The 25,660-nt window shown below is 37.8% G+C and overlaps 9 protein-coding genes across 9 annotated transcripts; 6 read left to right on the plus strand and 3 right to left on the minus strand.

The window, feature by feature from the left end:
• Nucleotides 1-131: 131 nt before the first annotated feature.
• On the plus strand, nucleotides 132-1,313 carry BDF20DRAFT_866824 (inosine triphosphate pyrophosphatase). The gene is made up of 7 exons (XM_053080866.1): nucleotides 132-170; nucleotides 253-339; nucleotides 413-477; nucleotides 548-621; nucleotides 701-845; nucleotides 929-1,005; nucleotides 1,084-1,313. The coding sequence occupies exons 1-7, from the start codon at nucleotides 143-145 to the stop codon at nucleotides 1,190-1,192; spliced, it is 585 nt and encodes a 194-aa protein (XP_052937645.1). The 5' UTR covers nucleotides 132-142; the 3' UTR covers nucleotides 1,193-1,313.
• A 1,919-nt stretch (nucleotides 1,314-3,232) lies between these two features.
• BDF20DRAFT_835043 (uncharacterized protein) lies at nucleotides 3,233-5,652 on the plus strand (the record flags this gene model as incomplete). Its single annotated transcript, XM_053078803.1, has 4 exons — nucleotides 3,233-3,257; nucleotides 3,322-3,438; nucleotides 3,509-4,003; nucleotides 4,076-5,652. 4 exons carry the CDS (start codon nucleotides 3,233-3,235, stop codon nucleotides 5,650-5,652), a joined length of 2,214 nt encoding a protein of 737 aa, XP_052937646.1.
• An 863-nt stretch (nucleotides 5,653-6,515) lies between these two features.
• Nucleotides 6,516-8,017, plus strand: BDF20DRAFT_818276 (major facilitator superfamily domain-containing protein; the record flags this gene model as incomplete). Its single annotated transcript, XM_053077346.1, has 3 exons — nucleotides 6,516-6,606; nucleotides 6,773-7,408; nucleotides 7,509-8,017. Coding segments are annotated over 3 exons (1,236 nt in total), but the record flags the coding sequence as incomplete, so codon positions are not given.
• A 1,024-nt stretch (nucleotides 8,018-9,041) lies between these two features.
• Nucleotides 9,042-10,663, plus strand: BDF20DRAFT_818521 (mate-domain-containing protein; the record flags this gene model as incomplete). Its single annotated transcript, XM_053077377.1, has 2 exons — nucleotides 9,042-9,251; nucleotides 9,329-10,663. The coding sequence occupies 2 exons, from the start codon at nucleotides 9,042-9,044 to the stop codon at nucleotides 10,661-10,663; spliced, it is 1,545 nt and encodes a 514-aa protein (XP_052937648.1).
• A 697-nt stretch (nucleotides 10,664-11,360) lies between these two features.
• BDF20DRAFT_818757 (CRAL-TRIO domain-containing protein) lies at nucleotides 11,361-12,533 on the plus strand (the record flags this gene model as incomplete). The annotated part of the gene is made up of 4 exons (XM_053077405.1): nucleotides 11,361-11,651; nucleotides 11,729-11,815; nucleotides 11,893-12,187; nucleotides 12,259-12,533. The coding sequence occupies 4 exons, from the start codon at nucleotides 11,361-11,363 to the stop codon at nucleotides 12,531-12,533; spliced, it is 948 nt and encodes a 315-aa protein (XP_052937649.1).
• A 440-nt stretch (nucleotides 12,534-12,973) lies between these two features.
• Nucleotides 12,974-15,257, minus strand: BDF20DRAFT_790140 (peptidase S8/S53 domain-containing protein; the record flags this gene model as incomplete). The annotated part of the gene is made up of 5 exons (XM_053076174.1): nucleotides 12,974-13,337; nucleotides 13,449-13,792; nucleotides 13,904-14,437; nucleotides 14,537-14,671; nucleotides 14,757-15,257. Coding segments are annotated over 5 exons (1,878 nt in total), but the record flags the coding sequence as incomplete, so codon positions are not given.
• A 1,091-nt stretch (nucleotides 15,258-16,348) lies between these two features.
• Nucleotides 16,349-17,308, minus strand: BDF20DRAFT_818759 (Dihydroorotate dehydrogenase; the record flags this gene model as incomplete). The annotated part of the gene is made up of 1 exon (XM_053077406.1): nucleotides 16,349-17,308. The coding sequence occupies one exon, from the start codon at nucleotides 17,306-17,308 to the stop codon at nucleotides 16,349-16,351; it is 960 nt and encodes a 319-aa protein (XP_052937651.1).
• Nucleotides 17,309-20,057: 2,749 nt separating this feature from the next.
• Nucleotides 20,058-20,680, plus strand: BDF20DRAFT_470964 (uncharacterized protein). Its single transcript, XM_053075530.1, has one exon. The coding sequence runs from the start codon at nucleotides 20,187-20,189 to the stop codon at nucleotides 20,586-20,588; it is 402 nt and encodes a 133-aa protein (XP_052937652.1). The 5' UTR covers nucleotides 20,058-20,186; the 3' UTR covers nucleotides 20,589-20,680.
• A 2,376-nt stretch (nucleotides 20,681-23,056) lies between these two features.
• BDF20DRAFT_912589 (uncharacterized protein) lies at nucleotides 23,057-25,555 on the minus strand (the record flags this gene model as incomplete). Its single annotated transcript, XM_053083972.1, has 3 exons — nucleotides 23,057-23,445; nucleotides 23,522-23,845; nucleotides 23,908-25,555. 3 exons carry the CDS (start codon nucleotides 25,553-25,555, stop codon nucleotides 23,057-23,059), a joined length of 2,361 nt encoding a protein of 786 aa, XP_052937653.1.
• Nucleotides 25,556-25,660: the final 105 nt, after the last annotated feature.

A 25,660-nucleotide genomic window follows, 5' to 3' on the forward strand; every position in this document is an offset into this window, starting at 1 on the left:
TTTAAACAAGAAGGTTGTAATATGTCTCGCCGTGTGGGTTTTGTCTTTGTGCTCTGAATTTTCAAATGCCGCTAACATTGGAATCATTTAGTATAATGTTTCCATGACCTGTCATAAATCAGCATCGTTCTTGCCAAGTATAATGAGCTCTCAAGAATTACCCAAGTTAGGTAATTAGTGTTTAGTTTCAGATTAAATGAAGTGCAACTGCTTCTTACTCACTCAAATCATGCCTGGTGTATGCATATACAGTCTTCGTCACGGGCAATAAGAATAAACTTCTTGAAGTTCAAGCCATATTGAAGGGTGTCATCGATGTCGAATCTCACAAGATCGATTGTAAGTAGCAAATATTCGACTACGAAAATTTGCGACTAATAATGGTTTTGCTTTGGATGTTTCATTTTTAAAGTGCCCGAGCTTCAAGGAACAACTGAAGATATCGCAAGGCAGAAGTGTAAACTTGCTGCTGAAACGGTAAATTTCACCAACATACACATTCATATCATTCAAAGTTGACTTATTGACAATAACCTCAACTCTCTAGCTCAATGGCCCTTGTATTACTGAAGATACTGCTTTATGTTTTAATGCTATGAATGGTCTTCCTGGCCCATATATGTAAGGGAGAAGAAAATCAAAAAAAAAGTCAACATAAGCTATTAACATGCAAGATATGAAATTCACATGTTATAAACAGCAAATGGTTTCAAGATTCAATTGGTCATGCAGGCATCAATAAAATGTTGGATGGTTTTGATGATAGATCGGCATATGCTCTTTGCACTTTTGGTTATTGTGAGGGCCCTGGACATGAACCTATGATTTTTGAAGGAAGAACCAACGTAAGCTTAAACTTGGATTTGATATTCCCAACCCTCACACGCTCAATCTTCTTTCGTTTTTTTCCATAATAATATTCATGTAGGGTAAGATCGTTCCCTCTCGTGGGCCTTGTACTTTTGGTTGGGATGCTATTTTTCAACCAGATGGTTTTGATAAAACGTAAGTTTATACATATGATCCAAACAATGCAACGCGTGTACAACTTGTTATTCATATTTTGTTTGCTTCTTGTTATAGATACGCTGAATTAGATAAAGAAGTGAAAAATTCGATTTCTCATCGTGGAAAGGCTTTAGAGCTTTTAAAAAAATTCTTCGCTGATAGGCAGCAGCAACAAGCTTCATAAAATTTTTCTTCACAATTGCTATTTCCGCATAACAGAAGATATTAAATAGCCATTATTTCAGCCTAGAATAAAAGAGAAGGATGCAAAATACAATATTGGGATTTGCATTCTTGGCAGAAAGTCAGATGAATTTTTTGTTGAAGTGGTTTGATAACTTGCAGTAGTCGAAACTAGCTTAGCGCATTTGTTCTGCGAGACACAACTATCAATTGGCATGTCTACAATAGAAAAAAATTACAACAGCACGTCGCCTACGCTTATATTCTCTAAAACTCTGTGGATAACACTATATTATCTGCCTTACTTGTACCATATTTAGTCTTTCCATATAATGCTTTGTTCTTCATGCATCAATTTAAATTTGTCTTTTGCTGTTAACTTTAATCTGTACGTGCACAAAATTTTGAACGACTGAGTATACACACATACTTGTCCTGCGCAAGGGAAAAGATCGAGATTCAGTTGTACAGTGCAGTACTGAGCCAATCGAATGCATACCAGTTACGTAGATACCCGTTTGTAAAGCACTTGAGGCAACTCCTTTAGGAATCAATTACCCCTTTTTACGCTACCGATAGTTGGGAGATACATACATGCTCAATAGATACAGTATTTCTCATGCTCTGACACAAGTTGAAGAAATAATTCTCGCCAACGAGAAGCTTGTGGAAATGATAGCCTCTCCTTCCATCCTCAATTCGGTAACATTTTACTTTTCTCCTACAAATCATGTATATCAACGATAAATGTCAGAGGGAAGGCAATTTAAGCTCCTTTGTGAATGCTACGAGAGACTAAGAATAAAAACTTGCATATAACTTTCGATCAATGGCTAGATCGCATACAAACAAACCTCGTCGGCATACAGTTGTACCTTTTGTACCACTCAGAAAATAACGGATACATTACTACAAGTGCTTAATATATAGAGTTTTGCATTAGAGTGCATTAAATATATTGACATAGATTTATAGGCATGAATGATTAGGAGATTATTTCAATGTTGAAAAAGCTATGACTGATCTGTATCCTTTTTTTTTTTTTCCCTTTTCGATTTTCAAAAAATTCCTATAATGTACTTCTATATACCTCGATTTAAAATTGGAAGCTTCTACGTCTCCAAACTACAGTATTTTAAGTTTTGAGTTTTTTATGCGTCTTACTCAAAATTAAAGGAATTGATAAACGTCTGTATTATCACAAAATTCAGATAAAGTTAATAGGTGCAGAACGTGCAAATATAAGTGTTTTCTCCAAATCAAGTGATCTCGTTGCGTCTCCATTACAATTGCGTTTGCGTGCCTTAGAAAGCAGCCAGTCTGCTTACCTCCTGTTTTCTCATTGAGTTAAAAAGACTTGTATGTCATTAACAAGTGGTTTTAGTTCAAGACCATTTCTTCACCTTTTCGACTTATGTTGTGGCTCCTCTTATGTACATGCACAGTGTTGTCTCAATTTCCATATAAGATTTCCGAGTAGCTCCTGGTCTCTTTAATGTTTCCCTACGACAAACCCCTTTGTCTGGAGTAAAATAGCATTGATCTAAGAGGTACAGGCCTCTCTTTTGCTTCCTCCCCCTTAGTTTTCAATTTGCAAAGCAAACACTTACGATAGAGAAAAGAGAAGAAGCCATTTTCACAGTGTCTAACTTTTTCTTCTTCTCTTGTTCTTCGATAACCATAGACCACATTATCCAAGCACCTTCTACACTGACAAACTTTTTTAAACTTTTTCAAATTATACTGTTAATAACTTTTCTATTTTATTCTTATTGTAAATGACACATCTCAGTGACTTTAGTTTTCTACGTAAAGTTCTTACTGCAAAGCAATCCCATGAAAAAACCATTAGATGTTGAGACTAACTTACAATCTACCAAAAAAAAAAAAAAAAAATTATATAGAACGAACTGTCTCATTCGGATATTTGTTTGTCTGGTATACATACAGAGTTTGGACACAAGATAAATTCAGTTGCTTAAAATTGAAAAGATTGAAAGAAGGAGAATTGAAAAGTATCGTTACCCTACTTATTCTATTCATGATACCCTTCCAGCTGTTTTATGGTAAATGCGAACGGCTATTATGCTTAACTGATATTTGAAAACTTACAGCCCAATTTGCATATAGACATAACTTCAGTGAAGATAAAATATGAAGAAGGTTTTGCAAACGTACTAGGGCGTATTTTTACAAAACCCGAAGTAATGTGGACAAAAGCTGATAAGGCTTTAGTTATTCCTACCGGTAATATTTGCAAGCTTATCGGTATCGGCCTCTTAAAATTGATATTGACTCCCTTTACTACAACTGACAGAATATAGTTTGTGTATCGGCTTCTCCTTACAAACTGGTACTCTTGTCTTATTGCAATGTTTCTGGAATTACTTGGCCAACTCCGTCGCAGAAGTCAGCTTCATGAGTAGCAAAGAGTTTATGTTCTACATTTTCTGGACTTGCTCAAGCTTTGTTCTTTTCCCTTTATTGCAATACAACTTTTCCCGAGAAATTTACGAGCCTACTTACAAAGAAATCATACCTGAGATGGTTTATGGTATTGAACTATTTATCGTTGGCTTACTCGGTGTCATATCGCATTTCCGTTTCAAAAAGTTGTTGAGTAATTCGAGAGATACCGACAATGGAAGAAGCATTGCTCACAAGATTCGTTACTTTCAAGAAATCAACAAAATTTTGTCAACTGTCTTGTTCGGCCATGGCGGTTTATTAACTACCTTAAGTATTGATGGTCTTACAACTAGAAAATATCTGAATATTCACAAATTTACTGCTGATTTTTTCATTTGTAACAGTAAGTTGTATACTACTGGTCTTCTTTGTTTATTGTCGCATACGTAACTAATCCTTCTAAATCAACTTACAGTCAATATGTGTGCTGTTATCACTTGGCTGTGTATGATTCTCATCTTCCATCCCAAACACAGCACAACTCCAGAAGCAGCCTCCAATAATAATTCAGAAAACGAAATATATGCTAATGGAAACGAAAGTAAGCAATTCAACAACAACAGTGGTATCAGCAGCACTAACACGTACAGTCATGCACCCACTTTAGTTGCGGGTCATTCTCAAGCCCCCAGTGAATACATGTACAAAGGCGTTCACCCGCTATCCAAATCAGGCACTCTGAACAGCAGCCATGCTGACAGTGCATTTCATTTTGGACCGCTACCAACACCCCCTCATAATGATGTCAATATGAGCTTCCGCAATAAGAACAACTCTATAGCATCTACTGCGCCTTCTATGACCACTCTGGTGTCTCCTCAAAACAATCATAATTCTGACAAGAACTGTGGCTACCAATTTAACAGCACACGATCTCATAAGGCGACATCTATTAGCAGTAATTGTGGTGGCATAACAAACGATAGTAGTAACAACAATGAATACTTCCCTATCAATATTCATGATGAAAGGACCTTACCCTCATCTTACATCAATGAGATATCCTACCAGCAACAGCTGCAGCAGCAAAGCAAGCTTAATAGTTCAAATCTAATCAACACCAATAAAGCAATGATGAATGCGAATGCAGCTTCGTATCAGCCAAACAGCTACTATGTACAGCAAGAAGAAAAAGAGTTAGCAGATCCAAAAAACAATTACAGAAAGACGTTACACAATAGTCCTATGAGTCCCTTGAACATGTCGTCTGCTTTTTACCAACACCAACACCAACAGCAGCACTTTTTCCCACCACATAATTCGGCCATGAAAGCCTTGGATGATCCTTTTGGTTCAGTTGTAGAAGAAGAAGAAGACGACGAATATGTTCCTCCTCCTCTCTCACCTGCAAGGAAAAATCGTGATATTGTGTCTCAACAACATCATCTTCTTCATCAACAACCGCAGCTTCCAACTACCACTGCTACTACTGCTGCTACTGCTACAAATGACAACCTCACTGCTTCACATTATCAACAACAACAACAACAACAACAACAACAGCATCAACAACAAAAACAATTGGAAGCGCGTCGCTATACTCATTCTATGAATATAATAACTGGAGAAGAAGATATGAGACGCGAATTTGGTATCAACAACCAACATCAACCTGTAACGTTAAAGGATGAGAGTAGTACAAAACAGCAGATCAATAACAATAGTGAAGAAAAAAATTTCATCTCACCATCACTATCCAATAATAAGCATTTGCATCAACAAAATCAACAGATGACAGAAGAACCTGATACCGCAGTAACTACTGCGATGAATAACACTAACAATACGGCAGCAATCTCCCATCCCCAAGGTGTCGTAGGCTTACTTAATCAATCCACGTCCTCGCTTCTGTTACCGTTACCATTCGAACAAAATTATCAAAACAAATCACATAATTCACAACAGCAGAGCCAACAATATGGCTTTATGGATGAAAATATAGCGATGACATCTTCAACAACAGCAATAAAACCTTCATACAACTATGTCTAATGAATTAATTGTTTACTTATTATTAACATTCATCGAGCGAGACTACATAACTACTATTGTTCATCATAATAAACTTGATCACTAATTTGACATTTTCTGTATGCTCTAAGAACTACTAACGAAGATTGGATCAAGTAAAATATCAAATTACTGTGATGGTACAACATTAACAACCAATTACATAACCAACAACACTTTAAGCTCAATTTAAACCTTAAAATGAGCGCTTTTCCCAAAGTCGTCCATGAACTGCTCATGGAACTAGACAAAGCTCGTCCCATTATTCATTTGAATAGCGATATTTTTTCATATTTCTGCGTCTAAATACCCTGTATCTAACAAATCAAGCCATGGATCGGATTTATCTCCTCGTAGAAGAGGAAGCAGAAAAATCAGTGTTACGCAAAATAGACATTACTTTTCCTTTCTGGATCAAGAATCAGAAAATATAACCTTTCTTTGTTTCTTTTTCCGCTTTATTTATACCTGTTTCCATACACCATTTGCTAAATATATATATACGAAGGGTGTGCCTGCATGCAAAATTTTGAACCCATCCAAACCTAATTCAGCTCATAAAAATGGTAGATACCACTAAGAATATCATTGTAGAAGAAAAGGAAGGATATTATCCTTCAAGTGAAGTAGAATTGGACGAAAAGAATTCTCATCGATCTGATGCAACTACTCATTCAGCAAAGACTGTCAAAACAGGTATATATGCTTGGTGAACACGTATTGTGAGTAGGTCTGTGTATTGACCAACCGGGCTTATATTCATAGAAAATAATACAAAAGATCTCGGAAATATTGAAAGTTCAATCAATGACACAAAAGGTCAATACGAGCCGGCGAAGGATGAAGATGACGATGAATATCCTGATGGTGGCTATGGCTGGGTAATTGTTTTCGGTGCATTTTGTGCGCAAATAACCTATTTCGGTGTCATATCTAGTTGGTAAGTTGAACAATTGTCTATAATTTCCAAACAAAGATCTTATGATTAGCTTTTTTTTTTTAACCGCCATGTAGGGGTAATAAATCTGTTTTTGACTTTCATCGCACATTAGCGTTATTTTAAAATGACTAACATACAGTTTCTACGTTGTCACACACTCAGGTGTCATGCAAGATTACTATCAACAAAATGTATTTACGAACAGTGATCCAAAAGTGGTTGTCGACTTGAGTTTTGTTGGCTCGTTGACCCTGGTTTTTCTTGATGGCATGAGCCCCTTTGTTAGACTGGCCGTAGCTAGATTGGGTGTAAAGCCTGTCATGATCATTGGTTCCTTATTGATAACACTCGGCTTGGAAATGGCAGGTTTCGCTACTCAAGTATGGCATCTTTATCTTACACAAAGTATTGTTTTTGGTACGGGTGCTTCATGTATATATGTAATTGCCATGTCTATCACGCCTCAATGGTTCAAAAAAAGAAGGGGATTGGCTTTGGGCATAGTTGCTGCTGGATCTGGCATGGGCGGCCTTGTTGTTCCCCTAATTGTGACCCCGATCAATCGACAATTGGGAGCCCAATGGACTTATAGAGTACTAGGGTTTATCTGCTTATTCTGCGATGTCATTGCTTGTGTCTTTGTGAAGGAAAGACAGAAGAGAGATCCTGCGGCTAAAAAGAAAAAACTATCAGAAATTCTCGACTTGTCGGTTTTGAAAAATCTCAACTTTCTTCTATTCATCATTGCATCAAATATCGCTCTGTTAGGTTACTTTGTTCCCTTCTTCTTCGTTCCTGGTAAGATAATACAAGGAACTGCTGTACAATATATGCTAGTCTTCCCTTTCACTACCCCTTCCTCTATTTATACTAATTCACATTGTCCCTTTTCATCCAGCATATGCGACATATTTAGGCTTATCTGATTCTCAAGGCTCCTCCTTAATTGCAGTAGCTTCAGCATTAAATTTTGTAGGTCGGTTCACCGCTGGTTGTATAGGCGACTACATCGGTCCAATCAACGCAGATATTATCTTCACCCTTCTTGCATCCATCAGTGGCTTCTTAATTTGGACATTTGCGAAGACCTATTCGTCACTCGTGGGTTTCATGGTTGTCTTTGGTTTCGCCTGCGGTTCTTTTTTCCCGCTTATGTCCCCCATTACTGCCTCAATTTTAGGCATGGAACGCTTCCCTTCCGGTATTGCGCTAGTGATAGGAACCAATATGTTTGCTATGTTTGGTACTAATATTGCTAGTGCTATTGAAACAAGCCCTCTTATTGCATCTACCTCACCACCGTTTTTCAGTTACAAAATATTCACCGGTGTCACGTATTTGGTAGCTACGATAGCATTGTTGTGGCTCAAGCTTAGAGTAAATAGAAATCCTTGCTCGAAATTGTAAAGTTAGCCTACTGTGGAAACAACTACTTTTTCTATTGTATACAATTATATTCACATCTTGATTAATTTCCGTATAAATTTTCCGTTTAAAGTTGGCATTCTTTTCGGTATTTTCAGATCATTCATTCTGCGTTTAGGGTGGAGTTGAGTATATCTTAAAACATAATATTTCTTGATAATGTGAGTTCCTTAATCATCAATGTTTGCTGCTTTGGAAGACTTGAACTTCCGCTACCTAATATTAAGAAACATTTTTTAATTAAATACATGCTGCGTTTCTCTAGCGCATCTTCCAAACATTAGCGCAAACGTGTTATGCAGTCCTCAATATATTTTTATGGCAAACGGAAGAATAGTTGATGACTTTTGGTGATGCTAATCTGTGTCGCTTTATAGATATTACATATTTCAAATAAATCCATTAAGGATAATAAAACATGTTGATTTATTGTAATAGAAAGGTTATCATCAAAAGACCGTCTTTCCAAAAGTTGTTTGACAAAGCTGATGGCAGGGTAAAGAAATGCCCTACATCATAATTCGAACAAATTGTTGTAACAATAGTTGGGCTAGACTTACACGCTATAGTAAGCACAATTTCCTCTGAATGTATACGGATATCACAGGTATAAATTCTGGTGGAGAAACATTTGTGAAAAATATTGGCTAGATTGTCTCAAAATTTGTTTTATGTTTTGTCTTAAATGTGTTCACTTGTATTTCATACAGAGTGAAACCTGAAGAACATTAGCTGAAGACCCACGTTTGAATAATACCAGTGACTGGATTCGAAGGTCTGTTTGAATAAAAAAATCTTTGACAAATCGGGCTAGATAGACTGAAAAAAAAATTCAAAAAAAGCTGCCCTTTTGTTTCTATATCTTTCTGAAAGCTTAATTTCTTCAGTCAACTGAACCATAATAAGACCGTTTAAATTAGTTTGAGATCACGTTATCGTTACACCACCGTTTGGATGAACATTAATAACGTATCACCTTAGTTTACAACATTGACGAGGAAAAAGCATGCTATTATCATCAACGAGGAGTTCGCCTATCTTAACCCCAACGTATCCAGAAGATGATGATTTTGTAGATCCAATACAACTGCAGGTACAACAGAAAGGCTATCGCCATGAATTTAAATGGCTATTGAAGAATGCAATGCCATTAGTCGTTAGTTATCTGTTGCAGAACACTTTGCAAAGCTTCAGTATTGTTTCTGCTGGGCATTTAGTAAGTTTGAAGAGCAAGAAAGAATGCAATCTGTCATTATCATTATTGCTACGCTCATCATTGTAAACTCTATTTAGGGAGCAACTGAACTAGCTTCGGCCACTTTAGGTAGCATGTTTGTCACTATTACTGGTTTTTCTGTAATTACCGGTGCTACTTTATCGTTGGATACACTTTGCTCTCAATCTTTTACAAGTTCGAGAAATGAGAAAGTGGTTGGTCTCCACGTTCAACGCTGCTTAGCTTTCATGTCTTTCTTATACATACCTATGATTCTTTTGTGGTGGTATTCTGAAAATGTTTTTCTATTTCTTCGACAAGACCCTACTGTTGCTCATTTATCTAGCATTTACGTTCGCTGGATGATCCTCGCTGTTCCTGCTTTTGCCGTTTTTGAAGCGCTGAAAAAAATGCTACAAGCCCAAGGTATTTTCCATCCCCCTACTTATATTCTCATCATCTGCACACCTTTCAATTTACTTATGAATTACGTCTTGGTGTGGTTGCCTCAGTTTTCACTCGGTTTTCACGGTGCGCCAATTGCTAGTTGCATCTCTTACTGGTTGCTTGTTCTTTTGTTGACACTTTACATCTACCGTATCGATGGCCATCAAGCTTGGCCGACCTGGTCTACTTTGTTCATATACCAGTTTCGACATTGGGGTCCATTGATTAAACTCGCTGTTCCTGGTATCTTGCTCATTTGTACTGAGACGTGGGCTTATGAAATCATTGCTCTTGGAGCCAGTTGGATTGATACCCCTAATTTAGGTGCTCAAAGTATTATTCTCACATCAATCACAGCGCTTTATACGCTTGCCTTCGGGGTCGGTATTGCTACAACAAATCGTGTAGGTAATTTATTGGGTGCTCAAAAGCCCAAACAAGCTCGCATGGCTGCTCGTGCCGCATTGATTGTTGGTTTTTGTGTTGGTTTTGTTAATAGTATGGTGTTGATACTCTTCCGTCACGTCTGGGCTTACCTTTTTACTACAGATGAAAAAGTTGTGCATATTGTCACACATGTATTACCGTTAGTCGCGTTATTCGTGATTGCCGATAACCTGGCCGGTGTGGCGGATGGTGTTTTGAATGGTATGGGGCGTCAGCATATTGGTGCTTGGTGTAACTTGGGCTCTTACTATTTGTCTGCTCTGCCTATTGGTTTTTATCTATGCTTCAAACGTGGTTGGAAACTGTCTGGTTTATGGGCGGCTTTATCCGGTTCATTGATTGCTGCAGCAATTGCTACGTTATTTGTAGTTTTGACTGCAAATTGGAAAAGGGAGGCTGAGAAAGCCGAAAGAAGGACTAAAGGTGATACGCATTCTCCTTTTGTGACCAGCAGTAATGGCGACAGTGACCATAGCGATTTTGAAGAATATGTCCCATTGTCTAATAAAGTGTATTAAAATCAGCTTTTTAAAAAAAGAATGGAGAAATGTCAGAGCAGTATTTTCTTCTGACGAAATTGCAATCGAGAAGCATGATGGGTAATAAATTGCAGGCTACGGTTAAAATAGTCGTGTAAAGCTGTATCGAAGCACATGTTCATTGCTGATGACAACATTGGGGGCAATGCTATATGTAAGCTTTTCAACGCGAAAGTAACAAAAGGACCCTTGGGTATTCGAATGAATAGTTTACAGTATTGGCGGTTACAAATAAAATAAAGAATAATTGGCGATCATAGAACAACAAAATTAGTGGCTGCGAAAAAAATGATTAACGGCTGTATGAGCTCTCTATGATTGATTGGGTTTCAATTAAGTTATTTGTATCTTTAGGTAACATGTACAAACTTTCAGGAACATGTAATTTTTACCTCATCTGTCAACCCTTACGCTCTTATTTCACATTTTATACGTACAGTACATATCTCTTTCTATCCGGTGGAGTTGGATATCAATAATGAAGTAGTTTTTAACGATTGCAAAGGCCCGCAACGAAGAATTAGAAAGTTCATCCATCCTTGAATTTCTATTTATAGGAAAAGACTCGTCACTGAGCTGTATATATCTCTAATCACTTTGCTCCTATTTCAATTTTCCTCTTTTTCTTTTACTTCAGCGACATCGGCCTTCATAGCAGACATAATCATAGTAAAAAATGAATATCTTCAGATTTAGATCTAGCTCAAATGCTGCTGCAAGCACACCAGAAATTGCCGTTGATCATGGACCAGTTACATACAAAGCGCTTTTAACACCACCCTCAGACTATGAACCTGTTCTGAATGCACCTTTGAATGAAGAACAACAAGAAAAGATAAACAGGCTACTATCTCATATAGAATCAATCATGCTTCCAAAAGACGATCCTTATTATCCCAACGAAAGAGGCTTTGTAACTGAAGGAACAGTGCATCGATATATGAGGGCTAGAAAATGGGACTACGAAGTAAAATTGAAGAAGAATACTCTGACTTCAAGCATTACCTCGGCTGCTTGTTGACCTAACTGTTTTGTGACATATAGGCTGCGAAAACAATGCTGGAAAACACAATAAAGTGGAGAAGAGAATTCAAGCCTGATCAAATAGATCCCAACTATGTTCGTGCAGAGGTAAATAATTGATAATCTTGTCAAACTTTGTGCCTCCTGTTCATTTTTTCTTATGGAAAAAAAACCTCAACATTTAGGCCGAAACGGGCAAAATGTATTTCAGTGGTTTTGACAAAACTGGCCGTCCCTTGTGGATCATGAAACCCCGACATGAGAATTCGAAAGATTCAGAGAGACAAGTCAAGCATATTGTATTTTGTCTGGAAAGAGGGATCCGTTTGATGCCTCAAAACGTAGAAAAGATTTCTATCGTAGTCGATTTCAAGGATTCGACAGCATCCAATAATGCTGGCGTCAGTACATGCAAGAAGTTTTTGGATATATTGGGCAATCATTATCCAGAAAGATTGGGTATTGCATTTTTAGTGAATGGTAAGTTAGACAAAAGGGGAATAAAAGTGCGTCACCATCTTAACATACGCGTTCCTTGTGAAATTACATAGCGCCTTGGTTCTTTCTTGCTACATTCAAAATTATATCACCGTTCATGGACCCTGTAACGAGAAACAAAATTAAATTCATCAATCCTGCCGGCTCTAATCCAAACACTAATACCACCGCAAACAGTAGCCAAATTAACATGGAGGATATGATATCGGCTGATCAAATGGAAATTTCTTTGGGTGGAAAATACAATTTTGCTTTTGATCCAAACGTTTATTGGGCAGACTTGCTAAAAATAACCGGTGATCCTTACCAAGTGATAGAGTACAATTAATTTATTGAAAATCATGTGTTTATAGACAAGAATAAAGCAGAGAGATTCCATTATGATATCTATGCATGTCAATATGATCGGTTTCGAGGTATCATTTCAACCGTATTCGTCTCTATCTCATTTACATCCCCCATATCATCTTCATCCATCAAAGCTTTTATATAATTAACATCTGTTCTTTTCAGCACATAAATCTTTACTAGAAATGCCGTAAATACCGCGCCAATGATAAGCGACGCTGCCACTATATTATAAATCATATAGGATGACTGCTTTGCTAGAGCAGCAGCGGTAGCAATATCCTGTTGCATTGAACTTTGATTATAGTGACTTATACTATCACTTTCGTCTTTACCATTAGCTTCTGTTTCAAAGTTATCAACGCCAACATGCGTTGCTTTTTTGCTGTCTGTCTCCTTTTCGTTGTTGTTACTACTGTCGTTATAACTGTCCACTATTTCACCCCATAAGGTCAATTTCCAATGCACGGTGTCATCGTTTAGTAAGGACACGTCTTCTTGGACGGCATCCTTTATGAGAAGTGTCCAGTTGCCTACGATAGGATTCTCATCCCAATGCTTGACAGTCATGAAAGTCCAGCTTTTCAATCCTGATTCACTTTTATCATGGGGCCTTGGCGTACCCAACTGGCTAACGACACCGTTTGGACTGGATAACAGAATCTCGAAATCGCCACGTCGATGATGCTTCATAGTAACAGTAGCAGTAACGTGTTCGAGGCTAGAAAGGCCTGATTCATCAATCATTTCTTGAGTTACAAAGACATCACTTTTGTATGTCTTCCTAGAATTTACGATTGCACTGTCGCTGTTGTTGCTGGTACTGCTTTCCATGTTACCCATTGTTTTAGCAGCTGAAGCAGATGCAGGTGTTGTAGATATAGAACTTAATAACTGTGCCTGTTCTTGCTGCTTATCTAACGATGATTCGACTTCCACATTCACTTGAGGTCGCACTGTTTTAAAATGTTTTGCTAGCTCTACAATTCGATAAGCATCCAAAACACCATACCCGTATTTATGGTTAAACATTCGACCAGAAGGTAATTCGGCCCAGTCTTCATCATCTAAATTTATAGGTACAGCTGATTGTACGCAAAGATGCTGTATATCACGCCAAGATAAATCAGGGCGAACAGATAGGACAAGTGCGAATACACCTGCTGCTAAAGGAGCCGCTGCAGAAGTGCCACCATGACGGTCTGAGCATTGACGCTCACCGCCTACATCCGTTGTATACTATCGTAAATTAACCAAAAAAGGGAAAACTAGGTTAGCTGAATGGCAAAATAACAGTTCATTCTTGGGTATTAGATGCTTCTTCAGCTATTTTTTCTCTAACTACTTTACAATATATCTTCCACTGCCACTTGAGTAAGCCACTACCAGTTGAGCTGCACATCTTTCAGCATACGAAGGATGGTTACCCAGTTTGTCAATTGCACCTACGGTCACTGTATAAATACTGTTCGTATAACCATCAAAATTACAATTATCACCATAACTGCCGCCATTTCCGGATGCAAAGACAAAGATGGAGCCCAACCCATTTCGGCCATATTGAATGCCATTTTTAAACGCATCAAGCACAATCCCTTTTGGACCCTCTGTTGATTCCCCATCGTCGGGTGGGCCCCATGAGCAAGAATAGATATGATTTTGCTGATACCCGTAGTTGATGGCCGTCGCTTCATCTGCTTGGGTGATATCGCCGGATAAAATCCGTAAGCCAGCTACCTTGGCGTTATATGCAATACCAAGCCCACAAATGTCGTTTTTTGCAGCAGCGATTTCGCCAGCACACCGTGTTCCATGCGTATCGTCAGAAAGCCGAGGCTTGGGATCTTTGACGTGTTCATTAAAATCAAAAGAGCCCTCTGGAAACTGATAAGATCATAGTAAATTGCTTAGCACAAGTATAAAACCGGTGATCCCAGCTAGTTATTACTACTGCTTTTCTGTTTATGCTGTCAATATACTCACATAATTGTCTCTCAGATCTTCATGCTCCATCTCCAATCCGTCATCAACAATAGCCACAATAACGTTTTCCCCTGTAATTCCTTGACTCCAAACACCTGTTACATTCATATCATATCCAAATTCTTCTGTATTGAACTACAATTCAAACAAGACCCCGCAGTTAGTTAGCATAAATACTTTTATACAGTCAGAAGAATAATTGCGTCTTGCTATTACTTACCAAATGCCATTGCCGATCAAAGGCCGGATCTGCGATATTCAACGATATTTTAAGTTTTCCAATATTGCTATTCAATCGATGCTCTTCTTGTACATTTTCAAGTAGGGGTGAAAGTGGGAGTTCGGGTATACGTTTAAATAGTCGCCTTTCGGGTATTTGAGGTTGCAATTCGATATTATTTGTCAATAAGGTATTCCTTTTGTGCAGCTTGATTTTGTTATCGAATTGCTGCATCACTTCTTCATGAGTAATCCGTCTACGAGTTAGTTTAAACGGCGTTGAGGAAGAATGCCATGAAGGAACACTTATCCAATGATATTGTCGTAATTCACCGACTTGTCCTTCATATCTTGCCTTGAGAAGCTTTGTCACTTCAGTGATATTGGTAATAAAGTCAACACGAAATGACGATGATGCTGAGTCGGGTATTTTGACTGTAAAATAAAGTCTGTTCTCATAATCTCTTTTATACAAAGTGCATGAGACATTGAATATAAACGTCGATGATATGAGTAAAATAAATAAATAAAAATAGTTGAATGTTTTATTCATGATTATCTAATATTTGAGAGAAAAATGGAAAACATCAATACCATATACAATCCGTTAAACCAATATCAGAAAAGAAGGAGTAAGATTAAGAAAGGCTCTTTTCATTTGTTTGTCTCCCAACGGTAGTGCATAAAAATGTGCAGGAGACGTTTGAGAGGCCGCTGATAAAAACAGTTACACAACGACGGACATACATGATGACTCCTATTAGAGTCTTTTCCTTTAAAGATCAGACATTATATACACGAGTCAAATTCGTACAAGTAACAGCGTTCAGAGTATCATCATCATATCTCAACCCCCAAAAAAAAAGATAAACCACGGCAAATTTGACTATCAGTGTATATTGTGTTTAGAAACATCTTCCCTCTTGTTTAGTATAACTTTTGTGAATCATTTGTGCTAAATAAGATGGGATAAGTCGGAATGACCAAGGTGCTGAAGTACAATGTATACGATAATGAATATATAGTCTCAAAATACAAACAATTAGAAGTTGGATGTATACTGATACACAATCCACTCAAGTTTCATTTTGAAGCTGTCTAGCACGCTCTTTAAGGAAGAAATGGAGAAGATTTGCTGAATCAGTCTTTATGCAACGCCATTTCAAACTGGCGTTTAAAAATTCTTTACGGCATACGGAGGTGCAGTTCTTTTCAATCTAATGTACATTTCAATTGAGAAGCCTCGTGTGTACCAAGCATTTATCTTGAAATCTAAAGATGACTTATACCTATTGCATGTTGTTATTCCTCCCTCGTGGTATTTTGTGAACGTTTAGTAATATGTCATAAAAACGGAACAATCGAACATGGGTTAACGGTTAAGCGTTCTTTGGCTAGTGGAATCAAAGACAGTCTATTACGTTTGTCAATGAACTAATTTAACGCACTCTTACTAAAGTCGCTGTTACTCTAAACGGAACCCACCTTTTGGTCAATCTCCAATTATTGCAGATACGCATCGACTCTATATCTATTATTTTACGTGGTTTATTGTGATGATATTGTACAAAAAAAAAAAAAAAGGGAAATGCTTTACGGAGTCTTGACCTTGCCACGGAAATCGTCCAAAGTCTTATAGCCCTTAGAGGCCATAATCTCGCTTAACTCTTTACTGATACGAGTAAAACAACCTTCACCTTCTTCCTTCAATGTGGTGCCAATTTGCACAGCACTAGCACCTGCCAGCACATGCATAAAAGCTTCTTTACCGGATGTGACGCCACCGACACCAATCACTTGCTTTCCGGGTGATAAACGACGATAGAATGCATTCACGTTGGCCAAAGCTGTGTTCAAAACCATCAACCCTCCTAAACCACCAAAGCCATCTTTAGGCTTCACCAACACTTGTTCTGTTTCCACATCAATTGCTAAACCGTTACCAACTGAATTAATGCATGTGACATAAGCAAGATTTTCGAATTTGTTGAAAATGTTCGCAGCAATATCGAAATGAGCAATATCGAAATAGGGCGGTAATTTGATACCGAAAGGTTTTTTGATCAAGGGAGCCAAGACAGTGAGAGCATTTTCCATACCTTCGAAATCATATCCTAACTGTGGCTTACCAGGGACGTTAGGACAAGAAAAGTTGACTTCTAAAATGCAAGGCAAGTCGGCATCATTGAAAGCGGTAATCATGTTTACATTATCTTGTACAGACAAGCCAGATAAGGAAATGAAGAGGGGCTTTCCTTTGCTGTTGTTGTAGTTGTAATTCTTTGCAAAATTCAAGTAATACTCATAACCTTCATTAGGAAGGCCCATAGAGTTAATACTACCGATTCCATTAGGTAGCGCAGTATAACGGGGAGAAGGGTTACCCTCCCGGGGTAAAAAGGTAGCAGATTTGGTGATGAGTGCACCAGAATCACTTTCGATCAACTGATTTAATTCTTTTTCAGTTTGACACATGACACCTGAAGCATTGTAGAAGAGATTTGGAAGCTTGACACCCGCTACATTAGTGGAAAGATCAACGTTGGCAGCCATCGTTTATCAATGAGAAGGTTGTTGCCCTAAAAAAAATAGTTTTTAAAGAGGAAGAAAACAATAAGAAAACTCGCCCAGAATTTTTTTTTTTAATTTTGTAAAATTGACAGGCTACAGATGAGATGTGACACTAACTCTGCTACTGATAAGTTTTGACACCCCGACCTTTTAGGCGGCGAGGCATTCATTTGTTTTTATCAATGAAACTTTGTGATCTGCGTTTGGAACCAACCATTGTTGATGTTCCACTACAATTTCGTAGAATTACTGTTTAGCAATGCAGCCAGACTGTTAAGATGCTACATGCTGGTACTGATTTCGAATGTGACATATTACAGTACAGTAAGAAAACCCTCCCTGTCGAATCTGACCAATGTGTTGAAGGGCAGCACATCAGGGACAAATGATCAAGAAACGCTGGCAAATTGTACTAAATCACTTTGGTGCTTATAGTTGGAGCACGGGTTTGATTCTTCAACAGAGGTTATAGTTTCATCAGTTCATTAAGCTTCAACAATCCTCAACAATTTTTTTTCTCTATATTCTTGACCTGCATGCAAGTCATCTAGTGAAGCGAGGAATTTCTAGCCAAATTCGGAAACAATTACTCTTTGTTCCGTTTCTCAGCTGTTGTCTAAGCCAATGTGATGATTTGCGAGTATTGGGAGTGTCATACTTGGATTAGGTCTCTACCAAAACCATTAATCACTCTTATCAATCACTTGCAGATCTCATGGCTTGCTTTCTGCGACATTCTAAGATGCCAGTCAAATCAGCGCCAAAGGACGGATTCCTAATCAAAAGGGCGGGGAATAAATCAACTCAAAGGGCGTGCTTTTAATCTCAATGGGCGGTTTTCCATATCTCAATTGGCAGTTTATTTTTGTTAAAGGGTGGCTTTATTGGATTTGAAGAAGTAAGTCGTTCGATTAAATCAACCTTCAAACACTTTTCAAAAATATTCAATGAGTGCTGTAAAAATCCTCGAAGGTGTTTACGAGGGGAAGTATTAATAATCTTTCATTTCAGGAAAATAATCCATTTCGTCAATCGTTCTTTAAGTGAAATGCAAATAATGACCTGTAATAGTGCCTTCAGGCGCAGTTTTTTCATTTGTTGGTTGGTGCTTTACTTTTATTATTGACAAAGTTGAGCTTTATCCTCTTTAATGAGCGTTCCTGCGGATTTCCGAACTCCATTGACACAATAAATTTTGCTGAAATAGCTTCTAAAACTGTGTACGATGGTGCTCTAATGGTAGGAGTGTTCACAATAGATGATGTACCCTTCTGCGACCATCCTCCCGGAGTTTTCATGTTGACCTCAAAGCCTGGTTCATCCACGAAAACACCAGTTTTCAAGACAGTTCATATCTGTTTTACTCCATTCTTCAACCCACACTGTACGATTGGCGATTTTAGTTGGATTATCTCTAGCTGCCGGTGACGGGTAAATTTTTTAAAAGATTACATTTCTCAGTAAGCGACGCAACTGTGTCATGAGCCTGAGCTGGAGGGTTATCATCGTATAAGTTAGTAGTATGAATTCATCTCGTAAGTTGACTCTTTGGCATGTTAACTTTTGTTGGTTTGTTTTTCAAAGATGTTCCAGTCTTTATCCTCTTTGAGTCTTTTGGTCCACTTCTGCACTGCTCGCTCAGCGGTTCCAATATTGAATAACTTTACTTCGTTACAGTAGACAAAGTTTTTGTAGTGCCTACTTTGTATTTTTACTACGGTTGCAAGTTCCTCCATTAGCATCTAATTCTTCAATGGCCGAAGTCTGCTCAGTCTCTGAGCTCCACAGTAAAGTATAATGCGAGTTCAAATGGTTAGGTGGTGGGGATGCATTTCCTCTTCTCAGTCCATAGCATCACAATCTTCTTCGTCGACAATCTTCCCTGTCCATTTTTGTAAAAAATCGTGTACTCATCTAAATTATGTTATCAAAAACCGCCCATTAACAAAAATAATAAGCTGCAAATTGAGATTTAAAAAACTGCCCTTTGGCTTTGATTTGGCTGTAAGCTCAAATTTATATAAAGATTAAAAAAACAGACCAAAAAAAAATTTGCTTGTGGTAAACTGGCCATTCAGAAATCAACTTGTTTCTTTTTTACTTTAAGAATGAGGTTTGTGCACTGTGTGGAAAAAAATTAACAGTGACTCCGAGCTCAAAGTTTGTATTTTTAACTTCCCTTATTTTGGGAGTAAATGAGTTTTTTTTTTCATTTTCATTTTTTTTTTAAGAAAAAGGTACCCGAAGGCAGAATACCCGAAGGCAGAATACCCGAAGGCAGAATACCCGAAGGCAGAATACCCGAAGGCAGAATACCCGAAGGAAGAATACCCGAAGGCAGAATACCCGAAGGCAGAAGAAAGATGCGAAATGAGGAAGGAAGAAAGAGTGGGTTTTTATACTTTTTTTCAACAAAAAGCAGTCTACATTCTCCAAATCTTTTGGAAATTATTGGTTACGTTAATGTGAGCTCATATCAGGGGCTTAAAACTATTCCAAGTTTCAATTACCTGACCGCAATCGGAATTTCTGTAGCTGTGTTTTCAGGTTTCCCAATAGTAATAAAAATGGTATGCAACGGCTGTAATAAACCCAATAAATAAGTGTGCGTAAAAAGCGTTTCAGCAGTAAGCATAACGAACCGTCAGATGAAAGAAATTTTAAGCTGCTTAAATCTCAAATTGTTGAACGAGATTTGTAAAAACACAATGTCTGAGTATGTATCTTTGACCAAGTTTTTACTTAATTACTAACTCTGCTATTCTTTCTTCTTAGATATTCATATCTGCATTTTTCAACCGTTGAAAGCGCATCTGTCTTTTATAACACTTATGTTGAAAAAGGCCTTACTATAAACAATATGCATTTTACAATTCATCCAACACATTTACCTGATGGCACTTTGGTTACTTATGCTGTTCAAAAGATAAACTTTGGCAATCGTTCTAATACGCAAAGTATTAATGCTCCAGCTGTCAACGCTGCCACTACGCCCATGCCTTCATCAGAGGCTAATGCTGATATTACGAATACTGCCACGTTGCCTATACCTTCATCCCAAGCCATTGCTGATATGACCAACACTGCCACTATGCCTATACCTTCATCCCAAGCCTATGCTGATATTACCAATACTGATACTACCCCTAGCAGTGAATGGGTGCTTAGCACTAAACGTGCGATAAATGAAATTAGTAAAGAAATAAAACAGTTGAAGAAGAGAAGAAGATATTTAAAAAAAGCATTGAAAAAAGAACAATAAAATCAACACGTTCTTCACTTGGTCCAATTCAACACTTTTCTCACTTGTCACCTATGTGAAATATCGAAATAAACCTTTTTTTTTTTTTTGGCTATTGTCCTAAGTACAAATTAAGCCATGTAGACCAAGAACGAAAACAACCTAGATGCTTAACAAAAGTATATTGCACCAGATTGTATTAAGACCTATTTTTTTAAAAAAAATACGACTTTTAACTTTCAAGTGGAATTAATCTAACACGCACAGTGAGTTTAGAGGATTTAGCGAAGACTAGGTGTGAATTAATTCAGATAGGATGCGGATTCGTCTAAACTATATCTGTGATCTCCATAGGATCAGTTATATGATTATCGGATGTGTCGAAGTCGTCAAAGTATTCTTCAGGAATTATAAATTTAGTCATTTTTACAAGTATATTTCTATTTCTTCAGTTACAAAGAAACTTTTTATTCGAAGACTGAAAGACGACCATTCTTCATAAGTTTTCTTATTTTGTGTTTATTTTTAAAACTGCTTTTCACTTTTTTTAAGAAAAGTATCGTCTTATAATAATGCACCTCCAGAATTCATGCATTACTTCAATATTATAGTTGAAATTCCTGATACTGAATTAATTGAAGTTAAAGAAGAACATCATCATGACTGTGATTAAAACAAGAGGTTGTAGGTATGCTTACCTCTCGCCTTACTTTCACTAGCTTAATCCTATCGAGTAGTTCTGGTCTAAACGTAGCCAATTTCAGGACACTGAGGATTTAGCAACTAGAATATCTTAGCTTGTAATACTTTCCCTCGCAAACACCTTCGAGAGCGCTCATTGAAATATTTTTGAAGGTTGGTCCCTTTAATTAGAAAGCCGGCCTTTGGCTCGACTGTTACTGTATCCACCTGACTGTACTGAAAAATGTTATGCTTACGTAATACATATGCTCTCTCTGTTGGCATAGCGCTCCATAAATCATTGCCTGGCATAAACTCATGATACATCCAACTCAAGACGGGATTCGTACTTAAACTCTCAATAAAGTCGTCACTACAAGGCGCCATTGCTCCTCTAGACTCTATTTAAAGCTGGGATTCTCTATGCAGTATGAAGGGAAAGAAAGGAATTTATGCGATGTGGTACACTTTTGCCTTTTGCGCATTCAGAACCCAACAGCGCGTTAAAGAATACACTCGGCTAGTAAAGGTCTTCATTGTAAATTCAATCTCAATTAACATATTTATAAACCTGAAAAATTCAGCAATGGTAGCTCTTGCAACTAAACAGATCGCTATTTACAATTCACGTATCACGTAACAGTGAAAAGCTAGCAAAGATCGTTTGTTGACAGTGAAAAAATGAGCAGCAGTACCATTCTCTGTTTTGGCGAAGAAGAAAAAAAAAAAAAGAAAAAAAAATAACCGGATATTAGCTCTTTGTTCTTTGTAGGAGTGGGCATAAGGAGAGCAAGCTGAAAACAAGTTGCTTGACTATGAATGACTCACCACTTAAACGACACAAAAAATGCTAGAATTCCCAAAACTCCTGTACACGGTTTAAGGCCGCTATTGTCAATCAAAAGGTGATTGGGATTTGCTAAACTTGGTATCAACGTTTCTACTACGATAGCATACTTGGCGTAACGAGGCTACAGAGCCTTTAATGAAGTACAACACACAACCAAGTATTTAAACAGAAGAACGATGTATTTTCCAATCACTTACCAAGCAGTAACGAAGTAAGCAGTAACGAAGTAAGCAGTAATGGGGCTCAGTGGAGCATAAAATAATAAAAAAAAAGCAGAATAACCCGTGATTCAGGTAAAGAAATTGAAAGGAGATTCATATAAATCTAGAGGAGTATGGAAAGTTTAAATTTACAAAAATAGTGCAGAATCTAATCACAAATATTATGTTTGAAAAGAAAAATAGACAAAAAGAGGTTATTCTTCCATAAAGCACTGCATGGTGTTAGACCTTTGATTGTGTTCTTTAAAGCACGAAATACTTTTAGAGATGTGAAAGAAATGTTAATCTTCCAAACAGTCTAGTAAATAGTGACAATACGATTCAAAATTTCTGTAGTTTGATTGGAAGGACGACCGCTTGCAGAGTAGTTAGGAATGCGCCAACATGGTAAAATAGAGAATATATTCGTTCCTTTTATACTTTTTCGCCGTAGCTCCCAAGTCATGGTGAATGATAACTTTGTCAACTACTTGAACCAATAAAATTCACCGAATTTTCAACCAGTCAGTATCGCGATTAAAAAAATGGAAAAAAAGACAGTGGTACATCTCTCTCCCTTGCAGCGATGGCTGAACATGTTTACATGTAACTCTACGAAAAAACCTTTAACAAATGCCGGACTTTTGAGCATTCTAATTACTAAAAACAAACTTTTATTAAAACTCCTGTACCTTCCTAAAAAGGAAGGTTTCAACTTGGAGAAAACGCATTTTCGGGCGGTGGCCATATACTTTACTTTAGCCCATCATGGTAATATCTTTGTCTACTGCAGATACAGCCACTGAGTTATTCAATCCGCCTCTATAAAGCTCCGTAGTCCACTTAGGGAAGACACGTTTGTACAAGCACATCATAACTGTATCTTGTTGTGTCAGCGGACCATCAAAGATACATTTCATATAACCGTGTGTGCCCAAGGACTCCCGGATATGGCCTACACGACCGTACTTCGTTGTAAGCTGCACAGGTTTAAACCAATATATATCTTCGACGTTGAAAAACATGTATCTAATGACAGCTGATCGCTTATGGCATTTGAATGGATGACCACTAAGAATAATACGCTTTGCAATAATTCGTTTGACATCGACATTCATAAATGTACCAGTTGACACTAAGATAGGTTCTATTAAAGGGAAAAAATTGGTTAAGAACGATCTCACTGATCCTTCCTCAATTGCACGTTCATTTCACAGACTTACCATTCGCATTATCTGTTTCTTTGTAAAACATAACAGGAGTTTTACCAAAAACAATAGGGCCATAAACTGTCGCCACATACGAGCGACCAATATTGATAAACCGTTCAAATTTATGTACATTATTCAAACCCTTATTTGTATTTTGTGAATATATAGGTCGCACATTATAACGTCTGAAGCCCATATGCATGACCATTGGATCTTTGGATTTGACAGGTTCTTCATAAGCATTATCTCTTTGAATCTGGATATTTAAAAGAGACATTTTATGTTCATATTGTAAGAGACCGAACACAACAAAAGGTCGTGATCTATCATATGATTCTATAGGAGGATTAATACTGGAGAAAAGAGAAAGTAAGATTTTGTTTATGACGTATACATACCATAAGCTTGCAAAGGCACATTCTTGATCCAAATTGTAATCCTACTACCAGGCTTGACGTTACCAACAATTGCTTGACTGATAACACGCGCCTTAGTACGTCCATAATTTTCAAATTGGAAAATTCTACCATAGTCGATGGGTAGATTTTCATAAGGATCCCAAGGTGAAGTTCTGAAGGATTGAAGACCGCGGTAACGTGCAAAACGTTCTCTAGCAGGTATGTGCATCGGTGTATCAATTTCATCGGGAAATTCATTTTGGTTTTCAAACTCTTTTTGTCTTTCTTTTAAATATTCTTCATATTGCCTTGCTTCTTCTTCAGCATCCAATTCATCCTTGTAAACATTTTTTTCTTCCAACTCTATTTCTTCATACTCTTCATCTACATCGGGAAACGCGCTTTCTGCAGACTGAACAATGTCATCTTCCCCTTCATCTTGCATTGTCATATCCATATCTTCGTCTGCTTCCTCCTCGGCACTATATTCAGCATCTTCATCATCAACGATCCAAGCTGCCTGATAAGCAGAAGTACCTTTAGGCACCCGCTTAACCTGCGCTTCTTCCATTTGACGCAAACGACGCACCCGCTCATCTGCTTCTGCTAATTCCTCTTCCGTTGGCCATGTTTGCTCATTGTTCATCATATCAGGTTCGTTTTCTGCAATAAGATCGTCCTGCTCTTCAGGTTTGGGGGTATCAATAACTGCATCCTCTTGCATATCATTGCTATGTGTCAAAGCTGCAGTGGTAATTTGCTGAATCTGGAAATCGCCGAAATTTTGAAGATGTACTAAACGATTGGCATTGAAGGGGTTACCTCTAGCATAACCTGTCACTTTCAATGTACCGGTTTCTGCTGTGACAGGTTCGTATTCTACTTGGTCAGCCAACATATATGGGTGATTATCACGCCATGATATTGGCTTGGGTCTTTGAGAGGTGATGAAACGCAACACGTTCAATCCATCGTTTGCTGAGTCTAATGAGTAAAGATGCTCTTCTTCTGGGAAAAATTGTTGTATGAAGGCAATCAATGACTTCTTTGTGCTGTTGCGTAGTTTCTGAGGCACACGATCCATATGTTGAACCACAGGTACGACGTTAACTAAGCCTTGATTCAAGATAGCTAATAAACAGTTGATGCCGAATTGATCCACTTCCACATCGGCAGACATTAACAAAATACCCACGTCGGCTACTTTGAAGGCATCAATCACATCAATAAAATTTCGCTTTAAAGGGACGAATTGAACTTTTTGTTTGAAACGTTCGACGTTGAGAACTGTGGCTTCCGTGGCGGCAGTCATGGGCACTTCTTGGTTGAGCGCACCATACATACTGGCAATAGCGGCTTCTGTATCACTATCAGGACACAATGATAGAACTGGAACTATTTTTGGAGCACCCTGACGACCCTCAAATACTCTGTTGATGCGAGTAATGTCTTCACGCTTCTTTTGTTGAACCATTTTGGCAGCATGACGACGATCGGTCTTGGAAACGGTTTTATTAGAACCGTGTTTGACTGAGATACGGTTAACTTTACCCTTGGAGGCTTCCCTTAAAGCACCCTTAGAAGCATGGCGACTTTTAAAAGGCTTATTTGACTGATGTAAGCTACCAGGTCTATGTCTATGCTCCATTACTATTGAAGGGTTGGAATTTTGCAATATGAAAACAGGAAAGCAGCAATAATGGGATTTTTTGGATTTTATTCCCAAAAAGTCTTAAAAGTCACAGACGGTATG

Source organism: Mycotypha africana (assembly GCF_025528875.1).
Source record: "Mycotypha africana strain NRRL 2978 chromosome Unknown BDF20scaffold_4, whole genome shotgun sequence".
In the NCBI taxonomy this organism is placed as follows: Eukaryota; Fungi; Mucoromycota; class Mucoromycetes; order Mucorales; family Mycotyphaceae; genus Mycotypha; species Mycotypha africana.

Bases quoted from the DNA above. Each gene is read 5' to 3' on its own strand.
- BDF20DRAFT_470964 (XM_053075530.1), top strand. From the start codon at position 20,187: ATGCATTTTACAATTCATCCAACACATTTACCTGATGGCACTTTGGTT.
- BDF20DRAFT_866824 (XM_053080866.1), top strand. From the start codon at position 143: ATGAGCTCTCAAGAATTACCCAAGTTAG. The intron at 478-547 runs GTAAATTTCACC...TCAACTCTCTAG, and splicing joins GTAAACTTGCTGCTGAAACG to CTCAATGGCCCTTGTATTAC. The intron at 846-928 runs GTAAGCTTAAAC...ATATTCATGTAG, and splicing joins TTTTTGAAGGAAGAACCAAC to GGTAAGATCGTTCCCTCTCG.